This window comes from Rattus rattus, chromosome 1 (genome assembly GCF_011064425.1).
Source record: "Rattus rattus isolate New Zealand chromosome 1, Rrattus_CSIRO_v1, whole genome shotgun sequence".
Lineage (NCBI taxonomy): Eukaryota > Metazoa > Chordata > Mammalia > Rodentia > Muridae > Rattus > Rattus rattus.
The window spans coordinates 11,512,059-11,531,592 of NC_046154.1; the positions used below are offsets into that span (position 1 = coordinate 11,512,059).

Genomic DNA, 19,534 nt, shown 5'->3' on the forward strand with positions numbered 1-19,534 from the left:
TTCTGTTACTCCAAAAAGTTGTCTTATGACTTTGTAGTATTTCTTTGTCTCCTCTTTTACATCATCCTGACAGCTCTTTTTTTTTTCTTTTCTTTTTTTCGGAGCTGGGGACTGAACCCAGGGCCTTGCGCTTGCTAGGCAAACACTCTACCACTGAGCTAAATCCCCAACCCTGCTGACAGCTCTTAATATGCTTTTGGTACTGTGGATTAATTTGTATTTAGTATAGTTCTATGTACATGAGATACATTTTTTATTAGATTTCTTTTGCTCATGGTTTTGATAGTCATTTGTGTTATGCCAATAGTTGATTCCTTTTCATTGCTTTCAACTACTCCATTATTTAATTTTGCCTTATAATTTGGCCCTATGAGATTTGTGCACATGTGTGTGGAAATGCATAGCTGGCACTTTGATTTTTATTTTGTTTTTATTTATATTGGTGAATATTTAAGAATATAGTTGAATTTTGTAGTAGATGTGTGTTTAGATTCTGGTTTGGGGCCTTATTTTTGTTTGTTTTTGCTTCATCTTTTGAGTCAGGGTCTCTGTTATGTAGCCCTGGCTGTCTTGGAATTCGCTGTGTAGACCAGGCTGGCCTTGGACTCACAGAGATCTTCCTGCATCTATCTCCTGAGTCCTGGAATTAAAGGCAAACTTAGCTTCTTAAGAAACATCTAAACAGTTTTCAAAATAATTATTGCCACCAGAAGTATGTAAGAGCTCCAGTTATTCAGTGCCTCATGTTCATATGCCAGTTTAATGGGCTTCCTGTGTGTGTCCGTGGGTGTGCACATGTGTGTACACACAGAGGTCAATGTGTGTTAAGACACAGCCTCACTGTGTACCCCTGGCTGGCCTGGAACTTGCTGTGGAGACTAGACTGGCCTGGAATTCACAGAAATCCACCCGCCTCTGCTTCTTGGGTATCAGGACTACTGTTTGGTTTGGTTTGTTATTTGTTAAGTCTTGAGCTCATCACTTACAGAGAATACCGCCTTTGAGCTCACGGATGGCCCTCTTACCTCTGCTCCCGAGTGTTAGAATCAGTCGTGTGCTACCACACCTAGCCATCTTGTTCATTTTTACACATTTCATGTCATTGTTCTTTACCTAGGTCAGTAAAATCAGCCTGGTGGATCTAGCAGGAAGTGAACGAGCTGATTCAACTGGCGCCAAAGGAACTCGATTAAAGGTAGTGATTTTAGTAAAATGGTCAGTCAGTCAGTGTTTGGTATCATGAGTGTAAAACTAAGGTTAGAGGTTGAAGCTACATACTGCCTAGTTTTACAAATGAAATTCTATCGAGTGATAGGTGTGTCTTTTAATTTATATATTGTTTGTAGTGGCATTTACTATTTATTTTGATATAGGTTCTCAGGTAATCCAGTCTGGCCTTGAACTAGCATGAGTTTGAACTCCGATCCTCCTGCCTCCATCTCCTGGGCATGAAGATTCTAGGCATAGGCTACTAATGCCTCTTGTATGGTCCTGGAAATAGGACCTGGTGCTGTGTGGGCTGGTGAAGCACACCACTACCAATCGAGCTAGATCCCAGCCCCGAGACCTTTTCTGTTGCAGAGGCAGAGTTGCACTAGAGACTATAGGACAAACAAACCTGATTCTTAGATTTACTTTTTAATGGAAAAATCCCAACTATTGTTCTGTAATTTCAATGAAATGATAAGTTAGATAACAAAATATGAAAGACTTTATGGTCAAGAGTGAGGGTTATATTATATTTGGAGATGTGGCTAAAACTTGGCTAGATGGGAGAGACAGCAGTGAGAATAGGATATACAGATGCAGATGAAATGACAAGTGTGGACCTGACAGACACACTGTTTAGCAAGGAGTTCTGGGAGGAAGGCTTGCTTCTCAGATTCTGCAGCACAAGCATCTTAAGACGACTGGGAGATGGGTGCATGGTCTCAGCATGAAACCAAGCGAGCAGAGGAAAGACCAGAGGCTGCAGGAGGCTTTAGAACTTACGTCATAGAGAAGCAGATAGACTCAGCTGGCGGCAGTGAGTGGTGTGCAGTGGTAGAAATTCTTTGTTGTAAATCTTTCATGTTTGCTGTTTATTTTAGGAAGGTGCAAATATTAACAAGTCTCTTACAACTTTGGGCAAAGTCATTTCGGCCTTGGCAGAGGTGGTAAGTCTCCCGTTTCACTCTAAGGAAGCGTGTGCTCAGTAAGCGAGCTTGCCGACGCTGTGCTTCTTGATGAGGGCGTACTGGTTTTGGCCTTTTTATGTGATTTAAACCATTTTTCAGGTAGGACTAGAATAGGATGTCACTTGACTAAAATAACCGTAGTTGTATGATGCTAGAGCAGAGACCTAAAATTTTCTGAGCCTTACTTCACACCTCATAACAACCAAGTGTAGGTTTCCCACGAAGTCTCTCATGGTAGAAGACATAGTTTTGGAGTATTTTAAACAATGTGGCTTTGGAGAATGATGTTGATTTAGAAGCCAATAATATATATTCTTAACGTACAGTCAAGTATCATTTAGTGAGATGCGTGCATTCGTAGAAATGCGCCATTTGCTGGATTTGTCATTGTACTAATAGACAACACACTAAAACTATGGGAAATAGTACAGCGATGGACCGGTGAGTCTCGGCCCGCAGCGGCCGTGGATTGAGCATTGTTGTGAGTGCGGTGCGTGTCCACCAGCATCTCTACGACCCATGCATCGTGTTACTGTACTGCCTGCCTCCTGAAGCCGACAGCGGCACTGTGAGTGCTCAGTGCCGTTCCCATCTTAACTGCCATTGCCTCTGCACTGCATATGGAGATTAAATGGCCTTTCCTTTTGCAATATTGAGCTAAGCCAAGTTTTGTATGGTCTTCATTATTTAAATTTAAGACCCAGGGTAGTTCTTGTATGCTCTAATTTAGTTGGTCTTTGAATCACTAAGAAGAATTAAATCTCTTCTTGTCCCTAGAAAGTGTTCTGATTTCCATTTATTCTAGAGGCTTACCCCATGTTCCTTTTCTCTCCTTTAAATGCTTTCATTTGCAGGATAACTGCACAAGCAAGGTACGGTGGGGATTGGTCACGCTGAACATGCTTAGTGATCAGCTCTATGGCTTACTGTTTTGAGAGGATAAATACGACATAAGTTAGAATAGATCCTTCCAAAAGGGTTTGTTATTTTTTTCTGGCTCTGGAATTTAGAATGATTATTTAGGGTGGCTGTGAATCATGAGGCTTCACACCAGACTTAATTATGGAACATAAAGTACTTTGGAGAAGGGATAAAAATAAAGGAACAAGAGAGAAATTGGAGGAAGCGTTTACTGGTGTCATGATGTTTATTCCACTGATCTGTGTCTCCATAGCTCTGTAAACCACTCAAGAGTAGTAAGTTTGATTTCCTTGGAGTCCTGTTCTAAAGCATAGTTAATTTGTTGAGATTATTGGAAACAGGCAAGATAAAAGTATATATATATATATATATATATATATATATATTATCAATATATGTAAATTGTTTTACTTATTTCTCACCATAGAAACTTAGGAGTAATTTAAAACATTTTTTCCATTTGATTATACAAGATAAAGTAAAGGCTATAGAATCAGTTTAAAGTTTTAACGGAAGCTAGGAAAGATTGTTTGTATTTTCCTTTACCCAGTAGTACCTGCTCCCTCATATTTCTATACAAATACCCTGATAAAAGCTTTTGTTATTCTTTTCTACAAAAAACCTCAGATCACCTAATAGTTAGGAATTATATGCAGGAAAGTCAGGGAGAGGCGGCCTTTACATCAGAGTTTTTAGTATTCACATGTTTGATTTGCTTGTTTTCCCCACTTTGGGGGATTTGTTTTAAAAGACTGTCTTTATTAGTGTTGTCACAGGCGTGTGCTATGGTGCAGGAGCAGATGTTTGAGGACAGCACTTGGTCGTTGGCTGTCTCCTTTTGGGAACCAAACTTGGTGTTATTTGATGTATCAGTGCAGATTTTGGTTATGTTGTTTTTTAGCTGCTTGTCAAAGATAATGTGCCTGAGGTGTTTATAAGTTAAATGCTGGATTGCCTTTAAAATAATTAAAGACATGGATGGGACATTAGCTAATAGTATTACATTGTTAAATTACTAACTTTGTTCCTTATGTATCTGCTCAAGTTTTGAGACCTGTACCCACACTTAGTGTTTGGGTAATGGCAGAATATTATATCGATAATGGTTAAAGCTGTGTTCATGGAATGAACCCCATGTTCATTGCAATGCTACTCTCTTGACAAGTTTTTTTGTTTTTTTTTTCGGAGCTGGGGACCGATACTCTCTTGAATTAAAAATGAAATGCTAAATAAATTGTTTTGCATGTGCTTTTTGAAGAATTGACCTGTATGTAGAACATTTCAGTCATGATAGAATGCTATTATAGTTAGATTTTCTTCAGAGTTTTAGACTGCTTTGCTCTTCATGTGAATTTCCCCTCGTGGTATTGCTAACACTATTCCCTTCCCTTTTCTAGAGTAAAAAGAAGAAGAAAACTGATTTTATTCCTTACAGGGATTCTGTTCTTACTTGGCTCCTTCGAGAAAATCTAGGTATGTTGAGCACTCGTACAGGCCAGCTTTGTAGTCGTCATTTTAAAGCTGTGTAATGATGTAGTTCTGGATATTCATAGTAACTTACTTGAGTGCTTCATGTCTTTTCCTGGTTTTGCATTTGATTTTCCCTGGCTGGCTTCACTTACTCTAGGACACTAACTGAGGAGCAGTTACTGTCCTCTGTGCTCCATGCAGCTACTTAACATGTGTTCCTTAAGAGCCCTCCTGACCAAGGTCCATTTATTTGATGAGCATGAGTGTTTGTGCAGCATGTGTATGTCCAGGACCTGCAGAGCTTGTAAGACAGCATTGAATCCCTTGGAATTGGAGTTGCAGGCTGTTGTAAACTAGCCTGTGATTGCTGGGAAAACTGTTTTCTACAAAGGCAGTTAGCACTCCTAACCACTGAGCCGTCTCTTCAGCTCCTTCCTCAGTGTACTCCAAACTCCTATTCCTCTGACATGTCCATAGTCAAGCACATGCTACGTAGACTGTCTCCTACTACTCAAGCCTTTTCACCTTCCAGCCTCTCTCTTCAGTGTTTGCTCCTCAGTAAGAAAAAATAATCAACCAACTTTCCTCTCTCTGAGGGCAGTCGTGGTAGAGTGGTTCAGCGCTTGATTAGTGTGTGTATGTTTGTATAAGACAGGGTCATACACAACCCAGGCCGCACTGAACTCCTGATACCACCTCCTGGTCTGGAATTATGGGCCTGTGCTACCATAGCTGGCTGGAGCTGCTTCAGGGAGAGTGGGAGAGGAACTGGAGTCAGGAGCATAGGAAAGCAGGATATGAGTGGGACAGTGTGCAGCGCGGGAAAGTTCACGAATGTTACAGTGTTCCTGGGTTGGTGGCACAGAGCTGTGAACACATTACTTAGGAATATACCAGCTCAGACCAGCATGGCTACCTGAGACCTTGTCAAAAAGGAAAAAAATCATTGGAGTTTGATTACATTTTAGGATCTGCTGTCAGCTTTAACGTAGTAAATGAAATTCTTTTTTCTAAAAACGTGAGTGAGATCCTTATCATTCATGTTCTCAGGTGGCAACTCCCGAACTGCAATGGTGGCTGCTCTGAGTCCCGCAGACATCAACTATGATGAAACCTTGAGCACGCTGAGGTACTCTCCTTTGATCCCGGAGCCGAGTAGTTCTGTGTGCCATAGATTTCCTTACACTGCGAGGGGTTGTGTGTGTCCTGTGATCCTTTTTTCTCATAATAAGAGAAAAATGATTTTTGTTACAATGGGGTTTACCTAGGTGACTTTGAGATTCATTGGGATAAATGAAAGGGGTTTTTTTTTTTGTTTTTGTTTTTGTTTTTACAGGAAAGATTTCCAAATTACTTGAGTAAGATATTTGGATAAATTTTAGATAATAAAATTTTCTCATAATATTTACTTCTAATAATAGAAGTATTGGTGTATACACATAGTGTGTACACATAGTGTGTACACATAGTTTGTACACAGTTTGCAGATAGATTTAAGTTGTAAAAAGTAAACGTAATTATAAATTAATTTGAAACTATTTTCCTTTCTCCCATTAAAGATATTCTTAATACAGCAAAAGAACACTGTTATAGGCTGACAAGCTGGGTTTGAGCCTCTTTCTGGTATTTATTTCTATTGTGATCTGAACCAATCACTTAAGTGTCTTAGTCTTTGCCTCACACAACTAATTTATTCGTCAAGACTCTTAAAGTGTGTAGGTGCTCAGAACGCTCGATGTAGAGGTAACGGCTTGTTATCTGTGAGAAGTAGAGTCTCTGAGAAATGCCAAGGATGCGTTTTCTCTCTGTATCTAGGTATGCAGATCGTGCAAAACAGATTAAATGCAACGCTGTTATCAATGAGGACCCGAATGCCAAGCTGGTTCGGGAGCTGAAGGAGGAAGTGACCCGACTGAAGGACCTTCTCCGTGCTCAGGGGCTGGGGGACATTATCGATAGTAAGTGAACCAGGACCATACAGAAGCCTGCGTGCCTCTCTAGATTCTTATATCTAAACCAAGCTGAGGGTTGGTGTGCTGGGCACTTGGCAGGCAGAGGCAGGCTGATCTCACTGAGTTTAAGGACAGCCAGAGCTACACAGTGAGACCTTATCTCACATAAGTGAATAAGCCCAGAGCTGAGAGACTTGACGAAACTGAGTGGAGGTCAAAATGGCGTTATGAGGTGGTGCCAGTGAAATAATCTCAGATTTTTCTAGTGTAGAATGCACTCAGATATGTAAAGCTTTTTTCTTTTTAATTTTAAGTTTATTCTGAAAAATTAACCACTTCATAAAAGTAGTCCTTGGAAGCTTTTGTTTCCCTGAACTAGTGTAGCAGTGCTAACACTCGCTAACCCACATGAAGAAGAGCTCACCTCACTGTTCAGGTCTGCTTCCAGATGGCACTCACCCTCGGTGAGCCGTGTTCGCTGTGGGAGGGAGGAGGAAAGTCTAACTGTGTCAGGCTCCAGAGCTAGCCTAGCAGACGGCACTGCTGCACAGGGCTCCTAACTGTGAGGCCCGCTGCCTGAGAATCACCTCCCTCTACCGGCGTGTACTCAGCCTCTGCTAAGGAGCTTACAGTGCAGCTCACTGTTGCTCAGCCTGTGCGAGGCTCAGGTGCTAACCTCAGCACCTCAGAAAAGAGTTCTTGTCATAAAATTGATTATTCAGATAGAATATGGGTTATTTAATAAAGCATATTTTTATTTTTAATGTAAAGTATTATATACTTTGAAATACTGACAGATTTCAAACCCTCCTCTAACTTAGCTCTTATTCAGATAGAATATGGGTTATTTAATAAAGCATATTTTTATTTTTAATGTAAAGTGTTATATACTTTGAAATACTGACAGATTTCAAACCCTCCTCTAACTTAGCTCTTATCGATTAGAACCTGGATTTTAATTAATATAATTATGAAAAATGATAACCTATATTACTGAATTTTCATTTCTTTTACTTCCCAAATGCCAAATGCTATTCTGTTCCCACTCCATTGCTACTGATTCTGAACTTTGACCCTTCTTGTATTTCCCTCCTGCTTACCTTTAGTTGATCCATTGATGGATGATTACTCTGGAAGTGGAGGCAAATGTGTGTATATCACGGTCATTTCCAGTGCACTGACTTGCTAATCTGCCTTGCTGGTCAGCCTTGCATGCCTGCGGTCCTAACAGGGAATCCCAGACAGAGTGCCGTGAAGTCCAGTTCTCTTGTTTTTACCCCTCTCCATTTAGCAAAGTAACTTAATGAAGTTTAGTTTATGCCTTCACTGAAGTGGATTCTTCTACTCCATCTTCAGTGTTCCTGACTGTATAATTAAATCAGGTTCAAAGTTACACAGGAAAAGGTTAGTCACACATGATAAGCTCATTTATTGATAGTCTGTAATAAACTTGGCCCTGTTCTAGGCATCTTAAACATTATTTCTTTTTTAATTCTGTTATTGATAAAATTATTTTATCCTTTTTTATAATCCTCAGGAGTCTTTTTTCCTGAGGTGCCATGGTTTCTCGTGTTTGGATTAGGCAGTTTACCTCAGAGCTCTTTCAATCATTACTACGTCAACACTTTTTTTTTCCCTCTTGAGTTGCTTCTCTTTATGATCCAATTATTTAATAGGGAAATTCTTTTAATTAGCATTGTAAATGTGAGTCTTTGTATAATTATAAAATTCATTTCTAGTTAGCCAATTCTAGTCTGTAATTAAAGAGCGCTGTGCATGCTGGGTTAGCACTCACCTGTGCTTAGCTCCGTTAGTTTCTCTTCATATCTTGGGCCTTATCTTATTTGATCATTAGATAGACATTTTTTCCTCCTTTCATAGATTGCTATCTAAAATTTAAAATTGATATCAAAGTATATGACTCAGATGAAGATATCTTTATATAAATGTTAAGTTGGCAGGGAAATAGTTGTTTATGCTTTTAAGATAACTCATCAAGACATGTCAAATCTCAGTTTGGGGACAAGGGGATACATAGAACCCAAAGGTGCTACCAGTCACTGTGCTGACTTAAGCCCAGAGGACTGGGATGCCCAGACACGCTTGTGGCTCTTGGCCTGGAACAGCTCTGTCTGAGATCTCCAAGGCTGAAGGATATTGGTGTGGAGAGGGTGCCCTCTTGTTCTTGCCTTTGTGTTCAAGGTGCTGCTGCTGGCCTGTTGCCTCTTTTCTGAGCTGCTGTGGCATTTCCTGGAAAATGTGCATGGCTAAGTTGTAACCTCAAAGGAGGCAGCCCTGCTACTTCTCAGCTTCCTTTTGGAGTACTTGTTTTAATTCACCTCACGGCTTGCATGTGTCCACAGGACCATCTAACCTCCGCCCGCCCTCCTTCCCACCGTGCTGCCATCATCTCTGATGGATGATTTTTGCTCCAGTTCCTGTTTGCTTTTTAAACCTGCTTCTTTGCTTGTTTCCCCATGTTTCCCCTTTATCTGCAGATGGTAGTTTTCAAACTGTCTTGAAGCAACTACCACAGGCAGAACTGGTTTTCATTAAATAGTAAAGATGACTAAACCCAGTGAGTGACTGTTTTCCCTACTACGTCCACTGCCTCATATCCTTAGAGGAAAATCTAGTTTTGATACGAATTTTAGTAATGTAGATTTTTCTCAAATTTAAAAATAAGGACCAGCAAGATGGCTCAGTGGAGAAAGGTGCTTGCTACCGAGTCTGAGGGCCTGATTTAGATCCCTGGTTCCCACATGGTGGAAGGAGAGAACTGATTCTCACAAGTTGTCCTCTGACCACACAGGAACACACACAAAAGAAATCAATGTCATTTTAAAAAAAGCCTCTTACTGAGCTAATTTTAACATGGAAATGTAAGCGACATGGACATGTTAGCACACACTGTAATCCCACAGTATCAGCGTTCAGGAGTGGGAGGCCAGAGAGTCAGGAGTTCAAGGTCATTCTTGGCCATACAGCAAGTGTGAGCTTAGGCCAAGCTTCATGAGACCCTGTCTTCAAACAGACAAGACAAAAGGATTGTACCAATGGTTTTTCTTTGCAGTTCATTTGAGAAAGATGATTCATGAATTGAATCACAGAAAAGCAAACCAGCGAGTTTTGTTATTAGTGGACTTTTTCCCAGGACTAAGTTTAAGGCCATAATTTTCAGTTGTACTCCAGACCCTAGCTAGTGCAAATATGTCCTGAAAACTTGCCTGTCGTACTAGCAAGGAGACTTCCCAGTGTTCTAGTGATTGTGGCATTAGACAGGGGGTTTTACTTAACGTATCAAATGGTCGGTAGTTTTGTTTACTGTGACTCATAAAGGGAAAGTATACTAAAACTCGTTAATACACTAGCTATCCTTTTCTATTGAAACAAGCACTCACTATGCATATCAGACCATACTTCCTCAAAATTATTCTCATTTCTACAGTTACTTTTAATTTAGAATATATTTTGGCATGTTAAAATGCTTCTAAGACTACTCAATGCTCAGGGTTGTAACTAACATTTCTTAAATTCTTGTCTGAATTCCATTAAACACTAAACTAGGCCAATATGTTCTAATATTTGCTATTTTCCCCTTTCTGTTAAAAACAACTGGAGTTTAAAAATAGAGTGCGACTGTAGGTACTGAAGACTTGGAGTAATTGAAAGGATTGAAGGGCTTAGTTTACCCTAGTTTACCAGTGATTTCCTGCTTAGGAAGAGCATCTTTAAAGCTCTGGCTACATCCTCTCACCCGGGACACATGTCAGATCCAAATTCAGAAGTGGCTACCTGCCTAGGATCAATATTAAAGAGCGACATGTTTTAGAACTGCCATCTAGTACAGTTTCATAGCTTGTCTGTGTCAGAGCGCGCGTTAATCTTGTGCTTTGATGCTGTCCTTTCTCACACTGGTGTTCCTTCCTGTCTTTTTTCCTCCTCTGCTCCTCTCCTTCTCTTTTCCTACCTTTTCTTCTTTCTGCCTCCCAGATCTGAAAGATTTTCAGAACAATAAGCATAGGTACTTGCTAGCCTCTGAGAATCAACGCCCTGGCAATTTCTCCACAGCATCCATGGGGTCCCTCACTTCATCCCCGTCTTCATGCTCACTTAATAGTCAGGCGGGCCTAACCTCTGTGACCAGTATTCAAGAGAGGATTATGTCTACACCTGGAGGGGAGGAAGCCATTGAACGTCTGAAGGTAAGTCTGAGATTGAATGCAGAGCCTTCTGTGTCATCATTGCAGAAGGCAGAACTAGGAGTGAATCAGCACCTCTGAAATTTTGGCTTAGCACATGGAAATGTTAACAGTTAGAGGAGCGCTGAAAATGAACTCATTTGTTTTATTTTAGTTAATTTCTTTTTATCAGAATGTTTGAGTTTGACGTGGCCAGAGATGGAAAGGTCCTAAGGTAGCCGTGTAAAATAGCTGGTGAGCAGAGAGAGGTTTACACTGAGGGTAATTTGTACGTCACAGTCAGGTTGGTTTGTTTGTTACACATTTAGTTTTAAAGCCACACATGAGCCCGTTAGGCCAGTTCTCAGGAGATGGAGAAGGGAGGATGAGGAGTTCAGCACCATCCTGGCTTCATAGTGAGCTTGAGGCCAGCCGAGGCAATATGAAGCCTTTTCTAATGTAGTAATAATTTAAATGGAATAACTAGCTGGAAAATTTGGTTTCACTGCAGATAGAATTCTCCATAGGCCATTCTTCTATTAGTAATATTAATATATAATTAACTGAAAGTTTGACCATTTGAGTGGTGATAGCAGGTTTATTAGGTCACATGACATTATACCTTTTAGAACTCACAAAGCCCTTAGTTGTAGGAGAGGAGGGCTTCTCCTCCTGTCTGCTGTAGCTGGATCCCTGGGCTGCACATCTGTCCCTGGTGCCCACTGTATTGGTTACTTGTTGGAACCAAATACCTGAGAAGACGCATCGTAAGGGAGCGTTCATTTTTTTTTTTTTTTTTTTTTTTTTTTTTTGGTTCTTTTTTTTGGCGGAACCAAATACCTGAGAAGCGCTCTACCACTGAGCTAAATCCCCAACCCCGGGAGCGTTCATTTTTACCTGTGTGAGAGTAAGCTAAGGAGAGGCATGGCTGCCGGAGTTCACGTGAGGCCGCTTGCTCACACCTTTGCCGATCAGGAAACAGAGAAGGAAAATGGTAGGACTCACCTGGCTTTCTCCTTGCCCCTCTTTATTTCGGTCTGGGACCCTGATTCTCAGGACAATGCTGCCACATTCCTGGTGGGTCTTCTCTCTCTTTGGCTTCTCTGGCAGTACTCTCAGTGACAGTCAGGCGCGTCTCTAATTTTAAATTGGGTTAAGTTGATTAACGACGTCACATCACCCCTGGCTCCCAGCGCTGCAGGTGAGGGTTCTTCAGTCTGTTGCTGGCTGTGTTGTTTTGCTGGTTTGTATTTTGTCTCTGAATGTGAAAACCAGGAGCAGTCCTTAGCCTTTGCCCTTGAGTGACGCAGTGAGAGCGGACAGGCGTGATCTATGGTGCCGAGACCTCAGCTTCCCGCCCTTTTGCTGCCTCCATCCTTTCGGCCTTTGTGTTCACGAGTACCAGGGTAGGGGAAACTCAAGTCACTGTCATGCCAGGGATCCTCCTCCTTATCGCTCATATCCCCCACTGCCAACTGTGCCCATCCAAAGACAGTTGAGAACAGCGGCGCCCTAGCTAATGGGTAAAGTTAGGGAAGAGGAAGGCGGGCAGGCCGGCTCGCTGAACACCCCATAGCGGAGGTCAGCCAGTCTGCCCCGTGCTTTACTGTGGCTTTCCGGTGAGTGGTAACGGACTTTCTATGAGGCAGGCTTCAGAGCTCTTTCTTGTCATCCCATCCTTTCCCTTGGTTACTTCCTTCAAAAAGAAGGCGATTCCAAAATAGAGAACAACGCTTTTGTGTCTTCATTCAGAAAGTGAGGGAAGTTCTAAAATGTCTGGCAAAAGGAGAGAAAGGAGACATCTTTCTGTTCAAGGTTGCAAGGTACAGGGTAATTAATCTCTGCAGTTGTGAAACTGACTTGGAAGCCTTCCTACAGGGAATATTGAAGTCCCGTGTGGGAAGGTGTGTTCATTCTCAAATTTCCTCACTAGTAGGGTCAGTGACTGTGGCCAGCAGGACTCTGGCAGTAGGGAAAGTGAGACTTGCCTCTCATTATTTATAGCAAATGTTCTCCTCTTTTAGAGATTTTGAATCTTTTATATTGAACCTTCCCGCACAACTGAGTTTACCTTTTCCTCCTCTGACAAAGGAGAAGTTTCCTTCTGGTTGCTAGCTAAAACCAACTGAAAATCACGCCACATGCTAGGAGTCAAGACAGTGCGTGGGCTTTTTCAGAATTCGGTCACCCAGCAGCCACTGCCAGTGGTTTTAGGGGGTAACGCTTTCCTTATTCGAGGGGCTCTCTCCCAGCTGCCTAAATCTGAGGAAAACCAAGCTGTGACACTTCAGTCAGCTCTCACTGCTCTCGGTTCCCTTGAAGCAACGCAAGTAAACCTTTCTTTCTGTAGCTTTCTTCTGGAGTGCGGATAGCCTCTTTGCAGCTTTGTGCGCAGTCATGCTGCAGCTCCCTGAAGCAGAAGCGCCTGGTTCTGCTCTTCCTTTGTGAATGGTGAGAATTCCTTTTGGACAGGCCTGCATTTTAATGATGCAGGCAGAGAACATCTTTGGTCCGGAATGCGGGACAGCAGTTGTACAATAGAACACTTGAGAATGTCTGAGCAGCTGCATTCCTAAGGCATGACACTGCAAGAGAAAAATACTGCAAGAGAACAGCAGCAGTGGGGGCTAATCCATCTTCTAACGACTTACTTGCCTTTGCTTCTCTGTACTTTTAGCTTAAGTGTTTGCACGTTACTTTTCAATAGGTGCTGCCCCTCTTTGTCCATTGAATAGCCTGTTCCCATGTAGACTATGAGTATCTCCATTCCTTTCTAAACTTCTGACAAAAACAGAAGAAACGGGATAGTGCTGTGTCATTTTAACTTAAAGCCACGAGTTGAACTGAGTTGAAATCTCTGTATGCCCGATTTGGTCTTTTTACTCAGTACTGAGTCGTAAGCGTGTAGCTATAGCCACTGGCTCTGATGCTTATAGACTGGCATCGAAGTCAGTACTGAGAGAGTCATAGCCCAGACAGCATATAAAGATCCATAAGCGTCCAGCATAGACAGGCGGGGCTAGTGCTGCACCAAGCAGGCTGTGGCCTCACACCCGAACTTACTCAAGAAGCTTGTGTACAGTGACCTTAGCTACTGGATGGCTTCCAGCAGCACTCCACAGAGTAAGCATCTACTCTTCTAAATGTTAAAGCCTGAACTACAGTGTTTTTTTGTGGAAGTATTTCTAATTACCCCACCACATTTTCTGCCTTCTTACTGCCCCTCAAGAAGAAACGAAGAGCTGAGGATGGTAGCACGCGCCTGTAGTCTCCGCACTCGGAGGGCTGAGCCAGCAGGATCAGGAATTCAGCATCAGCTGTGGCTGTGTTGAGTGTGAGGTGAGGCAGGGCCCATGAGATCCTGTCTCAATCAAGCAGCCAATAAATTAATAAAATGTAAAGATCGGTAATAGTTCGGAAGCCCAGCTCAAGGAGTAAGATAGGCTTAGGTTAATGTCTTAGGTTTTTGGTCTTTGGTTTTCTCATCTACAGAGTGATTGTAGAGTAAATGGTTACTCAGTCTTTGCTAGCACTGAAGGTTTGCTGGTGCGCCATCAACATTTCCTCTAAGCTACTGGAGCGCTGTTTGTTTGTCTTTTGTGTTTTATTTTCTTGAGACCGGGTTTCTTTGTGTAGCTCTGGCTGTCCTGGAACTCACTGTATAGACCAGGCTGCCCTCAAGCTCACAGAGATCCACCTGCCTCTTCCTCCCAAGTGCTGGAATCAAAGGTGTGCGCCACCACTGCCTGGATCTCCTTGTAGCCTTTGAAAGCAATAGCCTTTTAAACAATATAAATATTACAACTTGAAACCATGATTTAAAAAGAAAGAGAACAGTGCCTTGAGTTTGGGTGTTGGTATCACCCTTCCTCTGTCTTGTGCAAATGTGCGCATGGATTCACCGTTTGTCTATTTTTATTAGGACATGGAAGATTTGTGTGTCTGATGTGTACTTAATTTTAGGCTTAATTTTGAGCTGCGTTTGTAAATAAGAAAAGGTGAAATAGAGTTGAAAACAAATTTATGATCCTCACCTTATATGAAAGAAAAAGAGCTATGAGTCTTCCTTGGCCTTCAGAGGGTGTTGTCTGCCTTATGCTTTCCTTGTGAACGTGGAATTAACCTGTGGCTCTTCTCCTTCAATTGTGCTCCTTCCCTAGGAGTCAGAGAAGATCATTGCTGAGTTGAATGAAACCTGGGAAGAGAAACTTCGTAAAACAGAGGCCATCAGAATGGAGAGGTCAGGAGATAAAATCTTTGGTGCTACTAAGTTTTCTGGAGAGTTTGAGTGGCTTTTGTAGTTTCAAAAAAAAAAGATAAAATAGAATTAAAAGCAAAGACCCCCCTCTTCCCCTCCTGAAACACAACATGAATAAGTCTGCCTTGGGAAGCTGTATCCAATCACATTTGTACTTTGAAGTGACTATTTAAAGATTCCCTAGGGCAGCAGTTCTCAACCAATGGACAGGGGTCACATATCAGATATCCTGCATATCAAGTGCTTACCATTCATTACGGCAGCAAGATTACAGTTATAAAGTAGTAGCACAAATAATGTTATGGTCGAGGGGCACCACAGCATGAGTAACTATGTTAAAGGGTTGCAGCGTTGGGGAGGTAGAGAACCGAGGCTCTGGGGAGTCACGTGCTTAATGGCTACCACACTCAATGCCGCTCGGACCGGGAGAACGCAGGTTAAGTACAGGAGAGACTTCGCTTGGTCATGGCCTGTTTCTAAAGACCCGCTCTGGCTCTGTTGAGTCGCTTCCTCTAGAACCTTATGGGTAAAAGGTAGAGTTTAGGCTGTGAAGTTTTAACATTCTTGTTCTGTTTATACTGTTGAAATAATTGCACACTTAAAAAAGGAAGTTGCTTCCTATCTTCTCCTGTGAAAACAAGAGAGAAACAAACTCTGGTGTATCGATGAGTAAATGTAAGGAAGAATTTTCTAACTTCCCTTAGATGTTTTAAACTAGAATTATTGGAGCAGGCAAGATGTCTCAGCACATAAAGGTTGTTTGCTATTCAAGCTTGATTAGCTGAGGTAGACCACAGAAAGGTGGAAAAAGAAAATGAAATTCACAAAGCTGGTCCCACAACATCAGGCACATGCACAATAAACAGGCATATACACACATACAACAAACAAACACAAACCATGAACCTTCCTAGAATTACTGTACCAAAATGGTGGCGGCGTATGGGAACATGATGCTTGAGAAAAATCACATTTACAGGCTGCACTTCAAATACCGAAACCACCCACTTCCACTGGCCCCTGTAATGTTAACACCAGAGCACTGGCCCCCAAGTCATTTTGATTGCATTCTTAGATTCTAGGGAAATGATTTTTCTTGTTGTATGTACAGCTTTAAGTAAAATAACTTTTCAAAATTCTTGCCTAGATGAACAGAACTTTAGCATGGAAAGTGTTCTTTGATTTATTTTGAGTACTGTTTCTCTGAAAATGGGTTCTCATCAGTGATAAGCATATCATTCTCCGTCTCCCTCGCTGGCTTTGGATGTAGCCAACGGCTTTTGGCTGTCTTGTTTCCCAGCTCCTTTAATTTTTTTTTTTTTTTTTTTTTTTTTTCGAGCTGGGGATTGAACCCAGGGCCTTGCGCTTCCTAGGCAAGCGCTCTACCACTGAGCCAAATCCCCAACCCCTCCCAGCTCCTTTAAAACCACTGTAATTGACGACTTGGCTTTAGTATTCTGATTTACTCGGTCTCTTTGTTTTTGTTTTTCAAGAGAAGCCTTGTTGGCTGAGATGGGAGTTGCCATACGGGAAGATGGGGGAACACTTGGCGTTTTCTCACCTAAAAAGGTAAGAAAGCGGTGTTGTAAAACAGAAACGATACAATTTGTCTTAGTAAAGCCACTTCATGTCTTTCAGAGAGCCATGTTAATTAGATCCTTAGCTTAATTTCAGGTATTTCTGATTTCATCTTACATACAAGGAGAACCTAGTTGTAAAGTGATTATAGTGGTTACAAGAGAGAAAACCCAGGGCACTGAGACTCGTAGTCTTGTGTATATTTAAGCATCTTCTGTTGCTCTTCCTGACCTAGCTGTAGCACTGATGTTCCTTTTTAGTGTCCAGTGCTTGTCTAGCGTGCAGTTAGCCCTGGTTCGCTCTTCAGTATCATATGTTCCGAGAAGGACGCCGCATGTCTACTCCCAACATAGAAGAGTTTACAGTCAGTAGCGTCAGCCCTGCTTCATACCATGGGGCCCATTTCCAGCTGTTGATGTTTGTGAACAGCAGTGCTGCCTCATGCTTTCTACTACTACAACCATTTCTTTAATGAAGTAGTTCCGATCTTTACCCTCCGGATGCCTCTGTTCCTTCAGCATGCTTTTCTTCTACAGGCTTATTCATTTATAAGAATGCACTGTGGGCATGTACACCTGAGAGCTAGTAGAGGGTGTCAGATCCCATCACAGATGGTGTGAGCCACCGTGTGGGTGCTGGGAATTGAGCCCAGGACCTCTGGGAGAGGAGCCGGTGCTCTTAACCACTGAGCCATCGTCCAGCTCCCAAGCAAACTTTTTTTTTTTTTTTTTTTTTTTTGTTTAAATTAGTCAGTAACTTTTCTACTTGTGTAATCATAGTTGTAGTATAGTTAGGGACCTTCTTGTTAGTTAAGTCGATAACATGTCTTTTTTTTTCTTTTCTTTTCTTTTTTTTTTTAGGAGCTGGGGACCCAACCCAGGGCCTTAGCTTGCTAGGCAAGCGCTCTACCACTGAGCTAAATCCTAACCACTTTTTTTTTTTTTTAATCATAGTCCCCAAACTGTTGTACAAATTCTAACGTTATTTTCAACAGAACAGATTAATTTAGCTGGGTATGGTGACATACACCTACAATCCCAACACTTAGGCAGTGAATGCAGGAAGATCAGAGTCCAGTATCTGCTTCATAATGAATTCAAAACCCACCTGGATCACAAACCAGAAGAAAGGGAGGGGCCGCAGAGATGTCCCAGCAGCTAGTTTTCCAGTGGACCCGACTTTGGTTCCTGGCACCCAGGTTGGGTGGCTAAAAACTGCCTGTAACTCTAGCATTAAGAAACCCAAAGTTGAGTCATTTTACCCTAATGGTCTAGTTTTTCATACATAGTACCTACATGGTAGAGGTTTTCGCAGTTATGGTTTTGATAGAGTTTAGATTTTGCTCTTGCAAACCTCTAAAAGTTTCTCTTCTTTTTAGACAAGGTCTCCTATATCTCGGGTGGTTTAAGGCTCCTATATAGCAGAGGATGCCTTAGAACTTCTGATCCTCCTGCCCCCAACTCTTTTTTTTTTTTTTTAAGATTTATTTATTATATATAAGTACATTGTAGCTGTCTTCAGACACACCAGAAGAGGGCATCAGATCCCATTATAGATGGTTGTGAGCCACCATGTGGTTGCTGGGAATTGAACTCAGGATCTGAAAGAGAAGTCAGTCTTAACCACTGAGCCATCTCTCCAGCCCAGTGCCCCCAACTCTTAAGCAATGGGATTATAGGCATGCGGTACTCTTCTCCGTATATATGGTACTAGAGATCAAACCCAGAGCTAATTGGGTGAGAGGCAAGCCCTCTGCCACCCGGGCTACCTCCACAGCCCTTCAGTTTTCATGACATTGTTGTGTGTGTGTTCAGAACTGTGACTCACCAGTCAAACTTTTCTATATGTTTAAGCATCTGGATTCAAGATGCTTGGGGAAAACAAGCAAAAACAGCTTAGAAAAGTAATTTGGTAGTTAGCCAGGCATGGTGGCAAATGCCCTTAATCACAGCACTTGGGAGGCAGTGTCAGCTGGATCTCTGAGTTCAAGATTAGCCTCCTCTACAGAGAGAGTTCTGGGACAGTCAGGGCTACCTAAAGAAACTGTCTCAGAAAAACAAATAAAATAAGTAACAATATCATATTTGGTAAGAGTTTGAAGTAACCCAAACAATTGTTGTAAGCAACATAAAATTATAAGCTGAGCTCTGGACTTTCAAAGGTTTTTCTTGCTTTTGGTTTTCTAGACTCCCTCAGGAAAGGGAAAGAAATACTGCAGGGCACGTTTAGACTCAACAGGGGATGTTGCTGAGGTTTCTTTTTCTTAGTCCCCTGAGGAGATTAGAAAGAATGCTGCCCAGTAGCCGAGCGGTGCTGGTGACTGCGGCACACGCACACCTTTAATCCTGTACTCAGGAGGCAGAGGCAGGCAGATCCGAGTCTGAGGCCAGCCTAGTATATAGGAAAAGTTCCAAGACAATCAGGGCTACACAGATAAACCCTGTCTACACCTACGCACACGCACACGTGCGCGCGCGCGCGCACACACACACACACACACACACACACACACACACACACACACACACACACTCACACACGGAGAAAGGAAAGGGAAGAGGAGGAGGAGGAAGAAGGAGAACGCTGTCCATGGAGAGAGATCTTTGACTCTGTTGGAACAGCCCGATTCTTCATCAGAAATGTGAAGCTGGTGACGATGCAGAAGCTTTCGTTCCGTTCAGACGGCCCTTACGTCCTTTCCCTTCCTACTCCTCTGACTGCTCTTCCACTCATCCATATTTGCTAGCACTCTCTGGGGTAGACGTTGGCCCCAAGACCACGTGACTTATTTTTGGATTCCAGTGGGGGCTTTTCACCAAAGAAGGAGGCTTTCTAAGATGTTTAGAAATACTAGTGTCAGATGAAGAGCCCTTTAGAAGATGTTTATGCTGTTGACAGTAACTTTAAGTAAGGTAAATACTAATAAAGATAATAACTAGGGCTATGAAACTTATAGAAGGGACTGAATATTTTAATAAAAAATGGAATTTTTATTTT

At 42.1% G+C, this 19,534-nt stretch overlaps 1 protein-coding gene across 1 annotated transcript in view; it reads left to right on the forward strand.

Moving 5' to 3' along the window:
- The window catches only part of Kif1b (kinesin family member 1B), a 130,739-nt gene that overhangs the window by 43,204 nt on the left and 68,001 nt on the right, over positions 1-19,534 (forward strand). Inside the window, exons 8-17 of the mRNA XM_032894543.1 lie at positions 1,118-1,195; positions 2,091-2,156; positions 3,032-3,049; positions 4,496-4,571; positions 5,619-5,697; positions 6,384-6,526; positions 7,627-7,668; positions 10,514-10,725; positions 14,862-14,941; positions 16,453-16,528. Coding sequence (XP_032750434.1) covers positions 1,118-1,195; positions 2,091-2,156; positions 3,032-3,049; positions 4,496-4,571; positions 5,619-5,697; positions 6,384-6,526; positions 7,627-7,668; positions 10,514-10,725; positions 14,862-14,941; positions 16,453-16,528 — 870 coding nt within the window. The remainder of the gene's footprint in view (positions 1-1,117; positions 1,196-2,090; positions 2,157-3,031; positions 3,050-4,495; positions 4,572-5,618; positions 5,698-6,383; positions 6,527-7,626; positions 7,669-10,513; positions 10,726-14,861; positions 14,942-16,452; positions 16,529-19,534) is intronic.